General features: G+C 33.9%; 1 protein-coding gene across 2 annotated transcripts in view; it reads right to left on the bottom strand.

Annotated features, from left to right (window-relative positions):
* The window catches only part of LOC129953264 (uncharacterized protein DDB_G0283357-like), a 92,363-nt gene that overhangs the window by 38,123 nt on the left and 30,875 nt on the right, over positions 1-23,365 (bottom strand). For both annotated transcript variants that reach the window (XM_056066268.1, XM_056066277.1), the window contains exon 2: positions 3,855-5,733. In XM_056066268.1, coding sequence (XP_055922243.1) covers positions 3,855-5,719 — 1,865 coding nt within the window. In that variant the 5' untranslated portion in view covers positions 5,720-5,733. The remainder of the gene's footprint in view (positions 1-3,854; positions 5,734-23,365) is intronic.

Below are 23,365 nucleotides of genomic sequence, written 5' to 3'. Positions count from 1 at the left end.
CACGTTGTCTTCTCATCGAGTCTGGTTTACACAAACTTTTTTGGGCTGAAGCTGCAAATACGGCAGTTTATTTGACGAAGAGAACCCCTTTCAAAGGTACAAAAGAATAAACACCTGAAGAAATCTGGAGTGGAAGAAAAGTGAATCTGCAGCATCTTAAAGTTTTTGGTTGACAAGCATTTATTCACATTCCAAAAGAAAAGCGGAAGAAACTGCACACACTCAAAATCATATAGCTTCTATGACATTTAGAGAAAAGAAGTCATAATAAGTCGAGACACAGTTTTCCATGAGCAAATTTTTCCAAAAGATGGTGAGACAAACGATACGAATGAAGAAGAAATTCCATCAGTGAATTCAAGCAATGAAATACCAATCGAAATATGTGACGATACTGCAAGTGAAAACAGTTTTTTGGATGCCCAAGATGATTTAATTGTTGAAGAATCTTCAGAAGGAATCATATCTGAGAGAGCAATAGGACAATCTACCAGAATAAGAAATCCACCTGAAAGATACGGTTATCTATCGTACGTGGCCAGCAACAATGACGAAGATCCAAAGACAGTCGCTGAGGCAATGAAGAGCGAACATATGTCTGCTTAGAAAAAAGCAATGAAAGATGAACATACAGCTCTTTTGAAAAGTGGCACTTGGGAAAGTTTCTTTACCAAAGGGAAAGAAAGCCATAAATTCCAAATGGACATTTAAGACGAAAAAAGATGCAAGAGGTTATGTCGAAAAATACAAAGCTAGATTGGTCGTAAAGGGGTATTCGCAACGTCAAGGGATCGATTATCAAGAAATATTTTCTCCCGTCGTCGTAAGGTACACGTCCATAAGGGTACTTTTAAGTTTGGCTGTAGATATGATTTGGATATCAATCAAATGGATATTGTGACTGTTTCCTGCAAAGTGAACTTAACGAAGAAATTAACATGAATCTCCCTGAAGGTTTTGATAATGTTCAATATAAAGTATGTAAATTCAAGAAATCACTGTACAGCCTCAAACAAGCTAGCAGAGTTTGGAATAAGAAATTGGAACTTTAAAGAAAATTGGACTCAAACAATCAAAAACCGATCCGTGTATTTATAACCCGACAAACATCACAGATAAAACTTTCGTCGCTATTTACGTAGACGACATACTGATTTTTACAATTAATAACAAAGATTAAAAAAAGAATTATCAAAGAAAATTTGGCTAAGTCATTCGAGATGAAAGATTTTGGAGAAGCTTAATTTATGCTTGGTATGCAAATAACTCGCGATCGAGAGAAAAGGGAAAGTTATGGATAGACCAACGGACATACTTAAAGAATATTCTCAAGCGATTCAACATGGAGGATTGTAATCCTGTATCCTGTAACACATCAACAAAGCAAACACGAAACTGATTACATGAAAACCGTTCCATATCAAGAAGCTATTGGAAGCATTTTATATGCAGCACAAGTAAGTCGCCCAGATTTATCCTTTGCAGCGGGGGCTTTATCAAGATTTAATAATAATCCTTCAAAATCTCATTGGATAGCGGTTAAACGACTTTTAACTTTTTATATAAAAGGAACAATAAATTACAAGCTATAATACACTCGAGAAATTGAAGGATGTTTAGAAGGATTTCCGGATGCTCACTGGGACTCAGACAGAAAATCAACTACAGGTTATCTCTTTAAATACCAAGGAGGACCTATTTCGTGGAATGCAAGGAAACAATCTACTGTTGCTCTCTCCACCACAAAGGCTGAGTATATGGCTTTAGCCTCAACATCTTAAGAGCACTTTTGCTTCAATCTTTATTGCGAGAGCTAATTAATTGGAATCAAGAACTTATACTGCAATGCGATAACAAGATTTCAATAAACATATCTAAAAACAAAGTTTATCATGCCCGTTTAAAGCACATCGATATATAAGGCATTATTTCATTTGAGATCTTTTAGAAGGTAATAAATTAAAAGTAGAATATTTGAAAACTGAAGAGATGCCTGCTGATGTTCTAACCAAAGGACTGTCTGCTACAAAACATAGCAACTGCTGTACTCTCATTGGTATAAAAGCATACAAATCTAGTTGGGGTTTTGAAAGTTGAGATTTGATTGATACTTTGTTTTTAAATACTTAGTTTATTTAATCGTTATCAAAATGTACTAATTTTTATATGTTTGATGTATTCAAAATAAATATTATTACTGTTCAGAATCTTCAAACATCAAGAAGAAATGAAAAATATAAGATAAATCAAACACAGTAAGACACTCTTTGTTCGTTTTGAATAGGATACTTTCAACAATTGCTTTCTAGAATGTTTCTGAAATGTTGTTTAAACAAATGCGAAACATTTCAGAAACGTTTTTAAACGAATTTTTCTGAAATGTTTTCTTGGTATGGACACACTTTTATGAAATCAAATTTTATCTTTTGAATGCTTTAATATTTTCGAAACAGGAAATATTTAATTGATCATGGAACTATTTTTGAAGCAAGCCGAAAATTAGACATTAAAATTTAAATTAAGGCTCTATACCCAAGTGATTTTCAAAAACAACTCTCAAGGAATTTGAAAATCCATTTATCCATGAAAAAAAGTTCTATTTAAAAAGGTTTTGTTTAAAAAGGTTCTATTTGAAAAAAAAAAATAGAAACTTAGGCTCTAAAACTGAAAGGCGTGTTGTAGCAAACATTTACTAAAGCTGCACCATGTGTACAAAGCAACAACTAAAAATAGCACTATTCGACAAGATTTTCAAATTCCATTTTTCAAATTTGTTTTTATGGCCTTAATTCAAATCCGACTTCAAAATTATTGTATCACGTCAGGTGTTTGAGATATGTATCACTTTTTAAAATTCGAGAAAATGCGTTTGGCTTTTTGAGGCTATCTAAATTTATAAAGTAGCTTTTTTTCAATAAAATCCATGATGGTTTTCCAAATTCAATATTAAGTTGGAATATTTATATTATTTCATACAATTTTCGAAAAAAAAATTTGTTGAAACACTTGTTGAATTTCACTTATTTTAGAAGTATCTAAAATAAAAAAACGCTAAACCATTTTGCTCATCATGGAAATCCACTCACAGTTCCTGCCTGTTTTTTTTTTCCAAAATAAGGCCCGATGAGCTGGTGCCACAAAACGCACCAAAAAGTAACTCACAGTAACGGTGCATTGTTTTTTCAACAGAAAAAGGCAAAACGGTTTGAAATTAAATTATGTGCTTGAATCTGTTGTCTAAACAAAGTTTTTGAAATATATTAAAAAAATATAAAAATAAAAATGAAAACGGGTATTTTAAATATTTAAAGTTTAGATTTGAAATCAGCACTAAAAATGTAAGCCCACAACGTATTTTCTAAAACTATTAAAGTATAAAATCCAAGTTTTTCTCGAAACTTCACATAGACTCAAATAAAGATTGCTATCTAATGAGAATTTCAAGAAAGCCAGAAACTAAGTAACGATACTAAAAAGCTTTAGATTGTATTTAAAAGATTTGCACTTTTCAAAATCATCACACAATTGATTGTAAAGAGATATTATGAGCATTAACTTAGGCTTAAAACCCCGGTTGTTGCTTAAGGCATATTTTAAAAACTTGATGTGATAGAACAATGTGAATCTTTTAAATAAGTTGTTCTTTTGTGTGTGAGACAGAATTTTAACCAGTCTTTTTTTAAAACTGATTTTAAGACAAAGGAATTTCGAACAAAAGCTTATGCTCAAATCTTATATTTTTGAATACCTCCTTTCAGGTGTTAGAATCAACTCAAAAATAAAAGCGTTTGTTTTAAAACAACAAATGGGAAAGGCAAGTAAACAATAATTAAAAAAGTTCAAAACAAACTTACCTCGAAGTCAAACTTGGACTTAGCGAATCAAAATCGTTCACGGGATGAATTAGGCTGTGTTCAGGTGTGACACTGCCATAGATACTATCACGATGCGAAGCATTCGTAAGCTGCGTATAATTGTTCTGCATATCGACATCGCTGTCATTGGGCGATTCACCGCCGCTATTGGCGCCATTGTTGTGCTGATGGTGATGGTGATGATGGTGTTGCTGCTGATCGTGGTGATCGTGTTGATTGTGATTGTGGTGATGGTGATGATGTTGATGTAATTCTCCGCCACTGGTCAAAGTCAGATAGCTCGTTGTCTCGCCACCACTTTCTCCTCCGCCACCCATGTGATGTTCGTCCACCATCGAACAGGTCTCGTCCTTCAGAGTGTCCTGAATGACTTCGTCTATGTTATTGGGGGCATTGTCCCCTATTGTTGATGCCGTTGTGGCATGCAAATGATCCGTCACACTACCGCCAAAGGACGAGTAGAGGGCTAAATTGCTCCGCATGTTCAATTGATCGAGCGTTGTGTGATTCGCTGCCGTCAGCAGAATATCCTGAGTATGTTGGAGATGCTGGTGGGGTTGGTGCTGATGCTGATGTTGCTGCTGCTGCTGGTGATGGTGTTGATCAGCAATCAGCTTGCTACTCTCGGAATCCTTGTGATGCAGGGACAAGTCGTATGCCCAATTGTACGGGGGCATAGATATGCTGTTATTGTTACTGTTGCTCAAGCTCAAATATGGATCACTGTGATCGTTCAAATTTGCCACGATCGCCGCCGGGGAGATAGCCGTGTATCTACTTTGATATTGTTGCTGTAAATCGGCGGCGTATTGCAATGTCGCTTGGGAATGTTCTAATTGTTGCTGCAAACGATTACTCGATATTATAACTGTATTATTTGAACCACGATAACCACTCGGAAGGTTTTGATTAGTAATAGCGACACTAGCACCACTATCTGTCAAATGTTCATTACCGGCTGGTAGGAGAATTATATTTTCATTACTTTCACTATTATTACTGTTATTTAATCTCAATATGACATTGTTGTTATTATTAGTGACGTTAGAAGAACTGTCATTGATATCTTTTCGTGAATGTTCAATAACTGGCACTGATATGGAAGAACTGATGGGCGCCACAATTGTTGATAATGACGCTGACGTTGATGACGACGTAGGTAAATTAGATAACACGCTAACACTACAACTACCACTTGCACTCACTACCGAAGGTGATAAGATACTTTTTGACACTACTGTGTTTGAATTCGTCGAAGATAAGGTTGCTGCTTCGTCGTCTAAATCCGGCTCTGTTTTGCAGCATAAAACTGTTTGGTTTGATGTTTCGCTGGCAACTGATATGATCGTCGTAGTTGGTGTCGGGTTAGACATAGTTAATGTGGCTGTGGCTGTCATGGACGCCGCTGCTGATGATGTTTTGGTGGTTGTTATATGTTTTTGTTCAACTGCCTCTGCTGTCACGTTGTTAAATGCCTGCGGCAGCGGTGGCGTTGGCGTTGGTGTCGATGATGAGGATGATGTTGCCGAAGCCGAAACCGAAACCGAAGAGGATGGCGACGATGACGATGACGACGACAATGATCGGTGATTGAGGGTGTGTGTGTTGGAATGTTGTTGAATTGATCCTTCGCCGTTGTTGTTCATTTCCCCTCCAAGCTGACTAATGGCATTGGTCGAAGGAGACTGGTTGGTGATGGTGTTGTTATTGTTTGCCTTATTGCCATTGTTATTGTTATTGTTTTTCCTGAGTATATACTTATCACTTTTATTGTTGTTATTAATGTTGCTTTTGCTCCTGGTGTTGCTCTGACGCGATGATGATACCCTGACTGGTAGCTTCATTTTGCTGGACCAAACTGAAATTCAAATTAAAAATAAATAAACATAATATTATAGCAAGTCATTTTCTATAATTTTGAGATTAACACAACACTTAATATGACGTGTGCGAAAGAGATAGTTGGTTGAGTTGCTATAAAAATTAATGTCATTATTAAAATATAAATTTCCCCTACCTAACTTGTTGAGGACTGAAAGATAGGTACGTTCCCTTTTCTATATTTCCCTCTCTCTGTCACTGGCACTGTCTGTGTTTTCTTTTGTGTTTATTTCTTGAAGTAGTTTGACGTGGAGTAATGATTTTATAAAATTGTTACGGTGTTTGTGTGACGTTTTGTTGACGCCCCATTTGGTGATGTTGTTCATTGGGTAAATATGTAGAACTGTCAGAATTTATTTAAATTGAATAACAATTGAGTATAGTCGGAGTGGGAATGGAATGGAGTACCTATCTATAATTATATTGTTAACAGTAATGTTTGTTCTGATGAACGGAGACGGGACGGGCAAATAAATGTACTTCTTCGTTTATATAGTACATATTTATGGTATATGAACAAGGGTTACCATAAAGTAGTTTTAAGAAAATTATTATGGAGCACTGGAGCTCCTACATAAGTTATTTAGGTACATAGCCTTTACATTTACTTGTGGCTTGTAAATATAACTTGATTGAGGCTATGTCGTTCATAGGTACATGTATTGTAGAACTATGAAAGTTTTGAAGTGACACTATGAAAGTCGTAGGAAAACATATGAATTAAAATATGTATTCTACTCATAACTCAGTTAAGTTTCGTTAAGTTTATGATTATAACTAATATTGGTGAAGAAAGCATTATAGGTAACACAAATAGAAACATGAAAGTTGTCTTGTTTTTCACTATTGAAGTTGAATCATTGGAAAATAAGACTACTTCCAAAAACACTGGTCTAGGTACAAGGCAAGGGCGGATCCAAACTTTTCATCAGGGGGGGTTACACACTTAGATGAGTATTTACCTACTCACCGCTTAAAAATGTTTTCTAATGTTTTGTTAAGGATGCTGACAAAATTTAATAATTGCTAAAATGACAACTTTAGCTATCAAATTATTTAGAAAGCATTTCAAGATTCGAACAGTTGTCTAAATATGCCATATTTAAGAGCTAAAATACAATAGCTTAGAGGGTTTTTGGTGCATTTCGCGCCGAAATGTAGGAAATTGTTTTGAAATTGCTGTTTTTCTTAGAAACATTTTTTATGAAAATAATTTAAAGCAAATTGAGCGAAAATAAAAATTTGAGTTGTTTTTGACAGCAAACCACTTTTTGTTGAATGTCGTTAAATTACTAATACATCTTTAAATAAAATCTTTACGTATACAAATTAACTGTATAAGCTTTTTGGCTCATATGACCCCCCCCCCCCCTGGATCGTCAATAGGTCAAAAGTTGATGAATTTGTGCTGTGTTTTTGAAATAGGGCTGAATATCCTATTCTAATTATGTTCCTTGACCAATCTCCAGTCAAAAGTAGTACTTTTAGCAACAAAGTTTAAGGAAGTAAAATACAAATGTTGTTTTCATATACAAAAAAATAAATAATTCAAAATATAATACGGGTCATATCCATTAACGCAATACGATTAGTTTTGAATTGAAGGGAATTCTTACGAAAAAGCAAACAAATTATCTCCCGGGGGGGTCATGACCCCTACGACCCCCCCCCCCATGGATCCGCCATTGGTACAAGGTTTTGTAATTGACAATTAAAATGTACTATTCTGGACGGTTTTGATGGCATTTAATACTCTCACATAGAATTTCCGAGATATCGCCTTTTGAAATTCAAAATTAACCTTTTTTGTGGTGTTTTCTTTGATACTCAGTTTACGTATTTTCATTAGGTATAATCATTTCCTGATTTAGGAATAAGAATCATTGTACGTTTAGTTCCTATAAATAAAATTTAAACATTTACAAGAGCATAATTTGTTATTTAAATGACATTTCTTTAACCAATGGGCTCTAGGCAGTATACTATAAAAAAGAATCGTCTATTAAACAGTTTAAAATTCTACCTTATTTGATTCATACTTAATTTAGCGAAATGTTTTTTTTTTCAACTTCTATTAAGGAGTAATCGGTCTGATTTGTCGAATTTGAAATTTTGACATTTCTCGACATTTCAAGGTCTTCATATCTGAAGATCTAGTACAGATATTGACTTCTAATAAATGTTGGTAGATATGCATTTGGTTTTCCAGATATATTACAGTGAGAAATAGCCAACAAAACGATCAGCAGTAGCCAGATTTTTGTATTTAAAAATTGGTACAACTGAAAGAAGATCTGTCAGAATAATAATTTAAAAAAACACTCAAACAAGAGGTTAGTTTCCGTTGCTATAAAGCCAACCGTACTGAGGAAAACCGGAAAAAGTTCAAACAAGCCAGGAAAGCCTGCAACGCCCATATTCGACGGACGAAATTTTTACATGACCCAAATTTACGGCAAAAAATACTGCAATGTCCCAAAGGCAGTAAAAATTTTTGGTCATTTATTAAAAACATGAGGAATTCTTCCTCTTCTTCGGTTCCTACGCTCGTTGTCAATGACACTCCTTTTGTAAGCTCTTTTTCGTCGCCAATTCTACGCCGCCAGTGAGTGTTATGACTCCACCTGTACTTAAGCGAGTTTTTCGCACTCGTAAAGTCGCAAGAGTCCTAAGAGATCTAAACACACATAAATCCGCTGGTCCGGATGGTATCCCCGCTATTGTTCTGAAGAAGTGTTCTTCAACGTTGGCAAAACCACTGCGTAAGCTTTTTCATCTTTCCTACTCCTCAGGTCTCGTTCCGAGCGGATGCAAAACAGCATTTGTCCAGCCTATTCCCAAAAAAGGCGAATCTTCCTCACCCTCTTACTATCGACCGATTGCACTTACGTCCCTTCTTTCCAAGGTCATGGAAACGCTGATTAATTATCAGCTCAAGAAATATCTTGAAGATCGAAAGCTTCTTAATGACCGGCAATACAACTTTCGTAGCAATAGGTCCACTGGTGATCTCATGGTTCATCTCACCGAACAGTGGAGCAAATCTATACATTGTGTTGGAGAAAGTAAGATTATTGCACTTGATATTTCGAAAGCATTTGATAGGGTTTGGCATCAGACTCTCTTATCGAAAATGCTTGCTTTCGATTTATATGAATCCTTGCTTTATTGGGTTAGTAATTACCTTTCGGATCGTTCAATACAAGTAGTATTGGATGGATTAAAGTCTGAAAACTATAAAATAAATGCTGGTGTGCCCCAGGGCTCTGTTTTATCCCCAACACTTTTTCTCATTTTTATTAATGATCTTCTGTCTGTAACATCTAATCCAATACGTTGTTTCGCTGACGATAGTACTCTTAGCTTTTCATATTCGTTTTCAGACTCACATCCCTCTTCTTCGGATGTGAAACTGCAACGACAAAATATGATAAGCTCATTAAATTCCGACCTAAACAGCATTGTACAATGGGGAATAAGAAACCGCGTGGAATGTAATGCTTCGAAAACCCAATGCTGTCTTGTATCGTTAAAGCGAGATATACCCCCATTGAGACTGAACACCTCGATATTCTCGGTATGTGTGTCACCAACCACCTCTTGTGGAATGATCACATACATCACATGTCGCCAAAAATGCCGCAAGGTGTTTGGGTTTCCTTATACGATGCAAGAAATATTTCACCCCTTCTGATCTTGCTATTATCTACAAGACTTACATACGTCCAAAGCTTGAGTATAACTCCCATCTCTGGGCTGGTGCTCCTGCAACTTACTTAAGCCTCTTGGATAGTATTGAACGTAGAGCATTTAAATTGATAGATGATAATATCATCATAAAATCATTTACTTTGCTTGAACATCGTCGTATGGTCTCTTGTCTGACCCTTTTTTACCGTTATTTTAACGGCTTATGCTCTAGTGAAATAGCCAGTTGTATTCCTCCCCTTAAACACTTCAACCGTACTGTCAAATACAGAGATTCGTTCTTTAGCCGTACTACGCGAATGTGGAATGCTTTACCACACTCTGTCTTTCCTAGTCATTGCAATATTCAGGAATTCAAAACCAATGTGCACCGACATCTCCTTTTAAACCCTCCCTCCTCTTCCTAGTGCTCACACTGTGCCTCTGCATAATAAGGGTAGCAATATCCCCTTGAGTGTGTGTTTTTAAAAAAAAAAAAAAAATGTGTTGACTTGATTTAAAAACAAGCTAAAAGACAAAAGTTTTGGCTTTAAAAAAACGTATAAAACTTAGGTGTAAGTACTACCAATATCATTTAATAATTGTTTTCCATGTAAAGTACATATTTTTTAAATTGCCCCTACCGCCTAAACGGGGGGAGATAGACCCCACCTGCCGTTATAAAAAAATTCTTGGTCTTAACTGTTCTACACAAATCTGTTATAATATCTTGTCGCCTAAGTTATCGTACTCTCCCCAGATATAAAAATATTTCATTTAACATTTGCAGCTTTGACGAAAAATAAAAACTTCAAGAAGGGGGTTTGTTTGTAGATTACTTCATTAGCATATGGTCTTGAAGCGAGCTTGAAGCTCGTCTCAATTCTTTATATAACTGAATTGAGTTGAAATGAGCTTGGTTTGACTCGATTCCGGTCGGGGATTATTCAGTTCTTTATCGTTTTATCGAAAACATCGAAACACCATTTGCATTTTAGAAAGTGCTGTCAAACTTAATCATTTTTAAATGTTCTTGTGCGGGGGAAACACCAAAAGAATTTATTTAATCAAAACTTAGATAAACCTTTAGTGAAAACATAGCAAAACTTAATTATCTTTTCTTTTTCTGCAAAATAAGCCCAGTTAGTCCATTTTAATTAACAAAACTAAATAATATCAACAGTAACAGATTGTTTGTTCCCCAATGGAAAACACATGATACCAAATGTACAACTACTTAACGAACACAGCCATCGAGATACAAATGAAACGAAATCACATAAGATCCATTCGAGACTCATATAAATGTCAAAAACCCAACCCTAGTAAGATTCTACTCTAACTTTTGTCGCTAGTATTCATACTATGGATATTGTTTTTGTTATTCGTGTAAAATCCTATACTTTACTATGGATATAGATTTTCCGACATAACACGGGGACGAACATAGAAAGATGCAGAAAGGACTTCCAAAAAAATGTACTGGGTGGTTTTGTTTTACTATATCTAGAGAAATTTAATAAAAAATTAAAAAGTTCTGGTTGACCCAAAATATCTTACGAACCAACAACACCATCCAATTAAATTAAATTTTATTTACGAAGTTAGTACAGGTTTAATAATAATTTTATGCAACGAACAATCAAGTTTTTGACATGTGGTCAAATTTTAAGGAAAACGAAATTAAAATTTTTTTTTACAAACACAAAACGCAACTAAAGAAATCATTCAATAAAAGCTGGTAAAAATTGATTCTCTTGACTTGAGCTTATAAAAAAAGATGTTGGGATAAACATCCGTAACCGTCGTTGTTCGATTTGCCTAAAACTTTAATAAAATATTAATAACAATATTTTGTGCGTGTGAGATGAAAATCTTTGTTCTCATCTTCATATAATATATAAAACTGATATCAAGCAAAAGAGAAAATCTTTGTTACGGGTTGGCTTCGAAACTCCTTATCCAATTGTCGTGAACTTTTTTTAAATGAAAGAGGATATCATAGAGCAGGTTTTAGGCATAAATAAAGTCCGATAATATTAGTCAATAATTTGTTATCTATACAAATAAATTCCAAATATCTCACTGATCTCACGTTTCGATAGGAAGTGCAATTTCTGTTCTGCATTCAAAAAGCCTAAAGAACCACCAGGTCTCAGCTGTTCAGGAGGAAAAGTTTTATTGCAGAAATATCTGATCCACCGAAACCATTAAAAAGTCTTTTGAATCATTCTCATCGAGAATCTAAATATTTTCTTGATATGATTCGTGTTTACAATCCTCCTTTCCAAATGACGTTATTCGGTGCCAATGAAATCAGCGATGGAGATTTTATACCTAAATTTAAAATTCAGGGTCAAGTCTATCATTTAGCTGGATTTTTTTTACCTAACAACCCTGACGAACCGAAATTTTTGCAAATATATTTCATGGTGATTCATACTGCTATATATCGACTATGGTAAATAAAGGTGGGCCTGAATCTCTGGATCGTACTCGTACACTTAGAGATTTAATAACTGATGAACATCCGATGGGAGGTGTACTGTTCGCTAGTGATTTTCAGCAAACATTGCCAGTTGTTCCAAGAGGTATAAAAAGTGATGAAATAAATGCTTGCCCAAAATCGTCGTTTCTGTATATATAAAGCTTTGTTTCCTATAAAGCCATTCGTCAACAACCTGATTGGTCCTTATCAGTGTGGCTTTAGACCAGGAAAGTCCACTATCGACCAAATATTCACACTACGGCTGATTTTAAAAAAAAAAACCAGGAGCCAAAAAACGATACCCATCATCTCTTTATCGATTTTAAAGCCGCATAGGACAGCATCTATAGGGAAGAGCTCTACCGAGCAATATCTAGTTTGGCATCCCTGTCAAACTTATCCGTTTGTGCAGAATGTCGATGGAGAATGCACGCTGCTCTATCAAGGTCGGAAAAGATCTTACCAATGCATTTGATGTCAAAAAAGGTTTTAGACAAGGCGATGCACTGTCATGCGACTTCTTCAACATCGTTCTGGAAAGAATTATGCAAAACTCAACCGTCAACACTAGAGGCACAATCTTCCAAAGGTCCATCCAATTAGTCGGATACGCAGATGATATTGACATAATTGGAAGATCAAAGCGTGATGTCAGTGGAACGTTTTTGAGCATTGCGACGGAAGCGAAGAAGATGGGTTTAGTGGTCAATGAGGGCAAGACCTTAGATGGCTAGGTCATGTAGAGCGGATGGACATCAACGCTCCAGCCCGGAAGGTCTTCGAATCCAATCCCGAGGGACGGCGCAGTAGAGGAAGACCACGACTCAGGTGGCGCACCCAGGTGGGAGAGGACCTCAACCAACTTGGCGTGCGAAACTGGAGACAGCTTAAGTAAGTAAGTAAGTATTTTTCACTTATAAAAAATATTGTTTTCAACATTTGGACAAATTTTGAGGAAAATCGACAGTTTTTTTAACAAAAATAAAAACCTGAAACAATAATTAATAAAAGTTGGTAAAAATTTACTTTCGACTCAAATAGCTTGTAAAAAATTAAAAATATTGTCTTCAATCTTTTTTATTTCATAGAAAGTATTGTTTTCGATATTTAGTTTTTTTTTATAAAAATTCAACAGTCCCTTTTTTTCATAAAAAAAATCTACAAAAATCAAATTAATTTCATCCATCCAATTTGTAAAAATTTTAGAAATGCTACTTAAATTGGTAAAAAATTGTCTTCGGCTAAAAATCGATTTAAGAAAACTAGATTTTCAAACTAAACTATTTCGCTGTATGAAAAATCTTGTTGGTAATTTTAAAATTTGCAAGAATAATTCAACTGACAACTTTTTTAACCCAACACGAAAACCTACAAAGTTTTAAGCAAGACAAATCGACAGACGGGATGGGAAGTAATCAGTGTGGGTCGCATTCCAGCATGTTTTATATTGAAGTAATAAATAACGGACGTTAATTATCCTTTTCAAGTAGACATTCGTTTTTGTTGTTTGCTGCTTTTGGACATTTAAAGTCTTAAGATTCGTGTTCCTGTTTTAAAGCAATCAAAGCAAATTCACTTCAAAAAGTAAATTTCTTCAATTTTTGTAAGTTCTTAAAAGTTTTTGTATTTAATAGAAAAAACAATTTTGAAAGAAATAAAAACACTTTAAATTTAATTACATATATACGTCAAAAAAATTGAAGATGGATGGTATTGAAGACGAGTTTCAGAAATTTCAAGCAACTTAACATCAAATTGGCGGTCTTTTATTTAAGGTTTCTTCTTAAGAACCTGAATATTAAAATCTTTCTCTCAGAAAAGATCTTATGAGCATAATTTAAAGTATTACTAAATGTTTTTACAAATTCTAACCGATTTTAGTTGTTTCTGACAGCAAACCGCTTTTTGGTGAATTACCTTAAATTACTAACAAATCTTTACTTATACAACTTAACAGTATATGCTTTAAGGCTCAATTGGTTAAAAGTTGAGGAAGCTGAGCAATTGGATAAGGGCTAGATTTCCGATTCAGATTATGTTCCTGGTCCAGTCCTCTGTATTAAGTAGTATTTTTACCAACGAAGTATGAAGCAATACGATAAGTTTCGAATTCAAGGGAAAGTCCTAGGAAAAATTAAAAGAAATCTCCCAGGTGAAGGTTACTTTAGACCATTGTATTTATGGGTTATTTATCTACATTCGTGAATTTTAATAAACTACAATCCTGCCTGTTATAAATTTGTAGGTAGATTTAGATTATATGAAGTTTCCCATTTTCTCACATAAAATTTGTGACGTTTATGTTCTTCCGTCCTATACATGTCCTTACTTATTGGTTTATTTGCTGTGGTTAAGTAAAATCAAATTCAAAAAATATGTTTTTCAAATTTGTTTGAAATGATTACTCATCCTCATCTGCACATGTATTTAAATAACATTTATGTGTAAAGGAAACAAACAAGCAAATAAATATGTCAACCATAAAATATTGTCCGTGTGTATTTTGCACTTAATATGAACAGCGAAAGTAAACGAAAAACAACTCCGTTTCAGTTTTGTATTATTGTTTATTTGTCCAAAGAATTTTATGCAACAAAAATACCTGTTTAAATATCATTGAAGTCCTTAAGCTATCATCTACCTGAAACAATACGGACACAACAACCTTATAGAGAATTAAAAAAAACACAAAAACAATTTATTTAGGCTCAAAACCGAGGGGTCACGTGCCGTGCCGTATCCTCTGACCTGTGATCGAATATAAATGCAATATGACTCGTCTATTTAGTGGTCATCATCGAATGACACATTCGTCCTTTTTTACCTCTATAGTGATTTGAAATTGTTTTGATGATCGACATAAGGGTCTCTGTTTGTCTGTTGGTTCAAAATAACCTTTACATTTTATTGGTTTGTTTACGAAACTTCATTTCTCATTAAAGAACACACTTAAGGGATATCGTCTTGAAACTTACAAACAATTTTGTTATTTTGTATTTGTCTTCAAAAACACAAATAACACACATGTGAGTTGGTTTTGGAAAATAGAATTGATCCTTACCTAATTCCTTTCCTTCTATTTTGATTTATATATTTGTTGATGTAAAATAGCATGAAAATGACCTGAAAAACGTGCACGAATGTTTGTATCAATTAGATCAGGAAGTACATAGGTACCTTTTATCAGGGATAAGTTGTATTGTTGTAATTAGGTAAAAGTGTAATATTTTATTATAGGTAGTTAGAAGGCTATAGGTATATAGAAAGGTACTTTAACCAATGAATCCCAAATTGATGCTTTGGTAAAAACAAACTTTTAAGACGCGTCGCCGCGCCGTTCGGTCGTCGGTTGGTGGAAAAATTGTTGTGAAAAACGGAAGTAGAAGTTTTTTTCTTTTAATTATGCGGCGAGTTAAAGAAAAGTGTGTACACTGATTGTTTTAAGGAGGAAGGAACATTTATTGAGGTTTCTATAAATTCATTAACTAACAAATGTGAGTCCATTGTTTTCCTTTGTCTCTAGTTTATTTTTATAGTTAAATGAAATAAGACCAATAAAAATGTTAAAAACTGTTTTTGATGTCTGATGATGAGTGTTAACTGTTAATAAAAATTGTAGTCTAACTGAGTTTTTCTAGATACGGTAGCAATATTTGAAAAATTCCATATTTTCAGAACTGACAATGTCTCATAAATCTATCTACCAATGAGCGAAGAAGTGTGAGAACACGGTTAATTCAGAAGTCAGAAGTTGGTTGACAACTTAATGTCAGATAGTTGACAAAACACTTACCAATAAAATGTAAAAAATTAAATTAAAATAAACTATCAACTCATCAATTGATTATTATCTGAGAAAGAATAATATGATCATAAAAAAAATAACATTTGAAAGTTGCTTAATTTTCAGAAACGTCAGAGCATCTAAAAAATTATCGTTTTAAAATAGTTAAAACCTCTTTTTTTGTACGCTATCAGATTTTGGCGTAGAAAAATTTAATACAAGCTTTATCTTGCGACCGAATAATTGTGAATGCAGGGGTCATGAACCCCTTCCCCCTCTGGGAGATTTTTAATTTTCGTAGAAATTCATTTGATACTTATTTTTAAACTTTGTTTTTAAAAGTAGAACTTCTAACGAGGAATCAGCAAACAGCAAATATGAATCATATATCATAATATCAGGTTACCCTTGAGCTCGATTTCGGGCGTACTGTCAAGTATAGAGATTCTTTCTTAAATCGCACATCGAGAATGTGGAATGAATTAGCCAACTCTGTTTTTCCCTCCCATGTTGATGTTCAGAACTTTAAGGACAATGGCACCTGTATCTCCTCTTAAATCCTTCATTATTTTCCTAATACTCGTACTGTGTATACATAAACATATAAAGGGTACAAATAAATCCTTGAGTGCCTGTCAATTATACAAAAAAAAGTAAAGAAATTCATGGATTTAACAACTTTCACCCAAAAGCAGTTTGCTGTCAACAACACCTTGAATCTTTGTTTTCAGTTGCCTTAAATTCCTGAAACTTGTCTTCAATTTCATGATATTTTTATTATTTTTGATGCACGTAAATAGGGTAAGGCTTTATTAAAGTGTTTTTTTTCTTTCAAAATTGTTTTTCCCTTGAATACAAAAACTTTTAAGAACTAACTAGAATTGAAGAAATTTACATTTTGAAGTGAATTTGCTTTGAATGCTTTAAAACAGGAACACGAATCTTAAGACTTTAACTGTCCCAAAAAGATATTAAAAACCTAACATCAATTTTATCAAATTTACGTACTATTTTTTTTTTAGATTTCATATTTTTATGAAAAAACGGACTGTTGGAATTTTAAAAGAAAACTACTGAGTATCGAAAAAAAAAAATATTTTCTGTGAAATAAAAAAGTTTGAAGACAATATTTTTCATTGTTGAAAAACTGTTTCAGTCGAAAGTAAATTTTTACCAAGTTTTAGTATTGTTTTTTTTTTTTTTTTTGTAAGAAAACTGTCAATTTGATTTTACTCAAAATGTAACTGAATGTTGAGAACAATATTTTTTAAGAGAGAAAATTAGTTTAAAGCCAATATCTCAAAGTTTTGAAAAGATATTTGAGACCTAAATCAATTTTTATCAACTTTTATTAATTTTTTTTAAGTTTTTATTTTTTGTAAAAAAACACAGTTAATTCTATTTTTCTCAAATTTTTTTCCGAATGCTGACAACAATAATATTTCTTATAAGTTAAAATTAGCTGGAAGCCATAATCTCAAATTTTTAAAAAGATATTTGAATCGAAAATCAATTTTTACCAACTTTTTTTAAATTTTCTTTTAAGTTTTTTATTTTTTCTAAATAAAATTGTAGATTAGATTTTTCTCAAAATTTTACTGAATATTGACAACAATATTGTTTAAAAGTTAAAATTAGTTTAAATAAAATTACCTAAAATTTTGAAAAGATATACTAAGTAAAAAAATAAAACTTAAACAGAGCCGAGCAAAAATTCTAGAGTCCTCTGATTTGATTCTTCCTTGCAGAATGGCTAAAGTGTTTTTTAATCCTAAATTTAAATAAGAGAAACCAAACATTTTGAAAAATTTTCAACGTAGTAGCCTATTAACTCCGCACAAGTAATGCTCCAATTTTTGTAACCCGTCATAAAAAAAGATTTTCTCAAAGTCTGCAAAAGTAGGCATCCGTTGTCGCACCAAACTCCTCATTCAATGCAAATTTGTGCCCAGCAAGTGACTTTTTCAAATCTGAAAACAAAAAGAAGTCACAGGGGACCAACTCTGGAGAATACGGTTGATGCAACAGTTGTTCGAAGCCCGATTCGGCCAATTTAGCAGTTTCGAGGACGGAGATGTGAGCCGGTTCGTTGTCATCCCGTCGATTGTCGATATAGATCACACCTTGTGAATTCTAGAAAACAGAGGCCCGAACCTTTCCGACCTACGAGTATATCGCAGTCTTCCCCTTTTTCGAAACACGTTTGCCAGGTGAAGTCCACTGTTTCGACTGTTCCAAGGTCCTTTGTCGACGCAGAAACTTCTTTGGATTGCGCCTATATAGTGTAAAACACTGTTTTGAAGTGTTCTCACGGTTCAACTTGTTGTCCGGATTGTTTAAACGCCACACCTATTACGCGAACAGCTTTCTCATACCCACAATTTCATGTAGGATATGACCCACACATTCTTTTAAGATCCCTACAGTCTCAGCTATCTCGTATACCTTCAATCGGTAGTAGTGAATTTTTGTTAAACTATCCTCTGTAGTAGCCTTTTTCGGGGCATCTGGACGTGGCAACTTTGAGTTCGCTGTCCGATTTCTCTTCTAAAAACAGGAATCGAATCACCGAACGATTATGTTCTTTTTTCATTTTATTAAAATTTGGGGCACGTCCATTTCTGAGCTTGGGCTGAAATTTCGACTGTAGCAGTCTACAAGAATGTTCTACACGGTAGTTAATTTCTCTTGCGATAGAGTGGTGCCTATAGGCGGCGAGGCCAAATAATTATCGGACCACCCTTGTACAGTCCTTACGCGGACGGATTTGTGTCAACTTACAAAATAACACCTCGCGGAACTGATACAAATAATGAACTGTACTAGCCTTAAAAATATTTGCAATTGTTCATAAAACCTCATTTGGGGGAAACTTGAAGCTTAAAAAAGCGATTAAAGGAGAGATGGTCATTAAAAACGTACATTTTAAAGCAAGAGACGTCCACAATAGTGATGTGCGACAAGAATTGAAGTTTCAAGCTGTCCCTATTTATGTGTGTCTCTCGTTCAAGTTATGAAATACATTTAACAATCCCAAAGAGAGATCTTTTCAAAACTTAAATAAAGATCATTGTGTTGAACGAACCCATTAAAATGTCAACAATCTTTACAGCATCAAGTTAAAAGTTTCCAAATTGATCCCCCAACTATCAATATAAACCATAAAAAAAAAAAAATAAATTATGTGCTGCAACAATCCATTGAAAACCTAGGGACCATATAGGACCTAAATGACTTACAACTCTCAACCATTTCTTTGTGCGAGCCGATCCCGAATGGCTAATTTGAGAAAGCACTTTTTATGTATAAATAATTACTATTAAATGTTTTGTTAATTGGAAAAAAAAATTAGATGGCACAGCAGGGTGCCAAGGAATCCAAGACCTCTGGTATGACAGTGCAACGCGCTAACCATCACGCCACGGGTACTAGCATATAAACCTACGCAGCATGTCAAAAGTAAAAGTTCACCCAACTTGCGCTTCAGCTTCGGCTTGAAATTCGCATTGTAGCGCTGTGTGTTGTTTTTGTTCATTTTAACTTTGATAGTACCACCAGCTTCATCTTTACCATTGTTTTTAGCCAGTTAAGACGGCTAGGGCATGTTGAATGAATGAATATCAAAGCTCTAGCTCGTAAAGTATTAAACGCCTAGGCAGATGGAACAAGAAGAAGAGGTAGACCTCATATCTGAACATCTGGTGGAGCGGCCATTTTGAGGCTGATGTACACGGGGACAACAAGCGGAAGATCGATTAAGCTGTTGTACTTTATTACTTGAATCCAAGGAGAACCTGCGCTGTTTCGTCAACTAAAATAAAAGTTAAATTATTGGCCTCGAGGTGTCATTAATTTCTACGGGTAACCTTTTTCATTCTCAACAATTTACCATTCTCATCCGTGAGCTGGATTGGACACACTAGTTGGATAAATTCAATTACAATCCGAATATAAACCGAACCGATGAATCATTAAACCGAAAGTGAAACATGTAATTTCGTCCGTCCTCCCAAAGTAAACATTTTCTGAAAAGAGAATTTCCATACAATAACGATCTTTTTCAAATATCACTATCTGGCGATCGATATGAATGATGTTCTTTAAGATTACAACCAATTCCTCTACTCTACCCTAAAAGAAACTTCATTCTGAGCTAGAATCTTACATTTTTATCTCAATGAAGTTCGCGACCTTTGTTGCAGCCCATTTACAGCATCCATTGAATCACAACTGATGCAGCTCCACAGACGTTTACATTCAGATCCCGTTTTAATGTAGATGATGCTTGAACGATCGATAGAGTACATGTTCTCATTTCATTCCAAACGCTAATTAGTCACTTCTTCTGCTGATTCAATCGAATGGTAACGCCAACGTCCATCAGTGATCTGATCAGTCAGCTAGTCAGTATTCGCTTTGACAACACTGACAACACTATGAACATCCATTCAAGAATTATAATATGTCAAATAATGCAAATTTCACGCTAGGGAATTCAAGTCTAAAAAGCAGGCTCAATACTCGTCGTCGTTGTAGTCGCATATCCATTAACGGTTCAATGATGAGTTTATGATTCGATCACAGAACGCTCGTTAACCGTAATATAAATGGACATTATAGTTCTTATAGCAGGGGCGTTTTTAACCACTATACTTCTGTCACAATAACTTGGAAACACATGCGGATAAAATGTTTGGCTTTTTGTTGCTGCATCTGGTTATTTTGGTAAATTTCTAATGTGGGGCGTAAACTCTCGCTGCTTGGCTGATGGCTCTGTTTCCATTTCTATTTCTATTTCCATTGAAAATATTATTATCTACCTAAAAATATTTGGTAAACTGATCAGCAGCAGGAGGATATAGAGGAGAAACCTCGAGCCTTGTTTTTGTGCGAGGATTTTCCACAGTGGTCAGATGTGATAATGCGCCAATTTGGCATGGTTAGGTTATATCTATGATGAATTATTGTGAAGTCTGTCAACGAGGCGTTCCTTATATATATTGCTTTACCCTTTCATATTCACATATGCGCGGCGTTTGATGGCGCTCATGCTGAGAATTTATAATGTAGGGGCGGACTAGCGATAATTTAGCAAACGCAGAAAAGAGGCTGGCGCTTGTGTTGTTGCGATAATATTTTTTGTTTTTGATTTTTTAGAAAAATTACGATAAAATGCGTCTATGCTTATCTCAGCGTCCCGCGTTTATCTTTAGAGCGCGATAAGTCTTTTGAGTTAAATCTTAAATTTAAAAAGAAATGTGCAGATAACTAAAGGATTGAAAATATTCATAAATGGACATATGCATAAATGTTCAATCCTGGGAAGATAATGTCCTTTTCTCTGTGATAAAATTATTGAAGAAGGAAAATTGTATCAATCTTAAAATGACGATAAGAGCATGTAGAATTGGTCTCTGAAACTTCTTAAGTTATCTTGGTGCATTTTTTTTAAATCGGTACTTTAGAAAACCTATGGGAAGGTTCTTCTGTTATTTGTAACTAACTTTAGGAATATGTCCATTTACATATGTAGTTAATATTTTATATCCGTCTCTTATATACGTTAAACTTTTGCTTGCAGAAAAAAGATTTAAAACTTTTTATACAAATGTTAGTTAGTTAAATTAGTCGCTATTTTATTGTGAACATTTTAGTTTTAGCTTCAAATGTTGACTGTTGACTACTCAACTTTTAAAATATACATTAAAAAATAGGCGTTGATGCGACCCACACTGAAAACTTCTCATCTCGTCTGTCGATTTGTCTTGCTTAAAAATTTTAGGTTTTCGTATTGGGTTAAGAAAGTTGTCAGTTGAATGCTGTATTCTTTAAAAATTAAAAATTACCAACACAATTTTTTATAAAAGAGGCTGGAATGCGACCCACACTGATAACTTTCCATCCCGTCTGTCGATTTGTCTTGCTTAAAAGTTTGTCATATGTACTCGTATCAATTTTTACCAAATTTGCGTACCTACTATTTTTTATGAAAAAACGGACTGTTGGATTTTTATATAAAAATTACTGAATATTGAAAACAATATTTTCTGTGAAATAAAATAAGTTTAAAGCCAATATTTTTAATTTTTGAAAAGCTATTTGAGCCGAAAGTAAATTTTTACCAACTTTTATACATTTTTTTAGGTTTTTATTTTTTGTAAAAACACTGTCAATTCGATTTTTTTCTAACTTTAACTGAATGTTGACAACAAAATTTTTTGAAAGATAAAAGTAAATTAAAGCCAATATCTCAAAGTTTTGAAAAGATATTCGAGTCGAAAATCAATTTTTACCAACTTTAATACATTTTTTTTTAAGTTTTTATTTTTTTTGTAAAAAAAAACTGTCACTTCGATTTTTCTCAACATTTTTTAAAATGTTGAAAACAATATTTCTTATAAGATAAAATAAGCTTGAAGCCTAAATTTCAAGTTTTTGAATCGATATTCAATTTGTACGAACTTTGAGTAATGTTTTTTTTAGATTTTTATTTTTTATAAAAAAAAACTGTCAATTACATTTTTTTAAAATTTCATCAGATGTCAAAAACATTATTCTTCGTTGCACAAAATTGTCTTAGCGATGAAATCATATTTAAGTCGTAAAATTTTGGAGGTGACAAATTTTTTTTTCAGTTTTATTGATTTATAAAAAACCGTTACATTTATTTTTTTTCAAAAAATATACCTGTTTGGTATCACGTTACAATATATTATATAAAATTTAATTCAAGTCTCTAGCGTTTTTGGTTCGTAAGATATTTAGGGTTAACCAAAATTTTCACCTTTTTTTCAAACTGCTATGGTAAAAAAACCACCTACGCAATTTTCTTGAGAACCCTTTCTGCATCTTTCTGCCTTATTATCTGTATAACAAAATTTATTTGAAGTTGATATCTCTTCTGGTTCTTGAGGTATGGACGACGAAAAAAACGTCGCGAACGTACGGACGTACGAACGTACGTACACACGCACGCACAGACATCTTTCTAAAAATCTTTTATTTCCACTCTAGGGACCTTGAAAACTCGAGAAATGTCAAAATTTTCGATTCGAAAAATCGGACCCATTACAATAACTTCCTATGGGAAGTTAAAAATGTAAATTATTTAATAAAACATTTTCACAATTTTGACGAACAAGAAAATCTTTTCGATTTGCTCGTTATAATGACTTAACTAGTTCTTAGGGAGTTTTAAGTTTTTTAAGACTTAGGTTAAGATTTTATAAATTCTTACTTGATGGTACGCATTAAAAACCTTAAATTGAAGTCCCCATGATTTGATTCGCATTGAATAACTTCTGGTTGAAGTTCAATCTATCGAAGCGACGCTTGGAGTTTACCAAGATCAATAGGAGTTTGTGACTTATTCAAACTTTTTGTACTCTTATTCGTTTCGAAAACTGAGTATCAAAAACACTCCATTTAACGAAAAGGAAATCTCAGACTGACATTTCGGTTTGCTACTGAGGACTAAATGTGAGAAAGTGTGGGTGAAACGATGTAAAAACCAAACATATTCTCACATTTAGTCATTTAGTCTTCAGGCCCCTCAAAATGCTTCATTTTAGAACTCAGGCCCATCAGGCTTTATGGCCTTCGTTCAGAAATGAAACAATTCTAACCAACAGAATCTGAAGTGCTGACATG

Source organism: Eupeodes corollae, chromosome 1 (genome assembly GCF_945859685.1).
Source record: "Eupeodes corollae chromosome 1, idEupCoro1.1, whole genome shotgun sequence".
NCBI lineage: Eukaryota > Metazoa > Arthropoda > Insecta > Diptera > Syrphidae > Eupeodes > Eupeodes corollae.
Note: the sequence above shows the minus strand (reverse complement) of the source record. Positions and strands in the feature narration are given on the sequence as shown.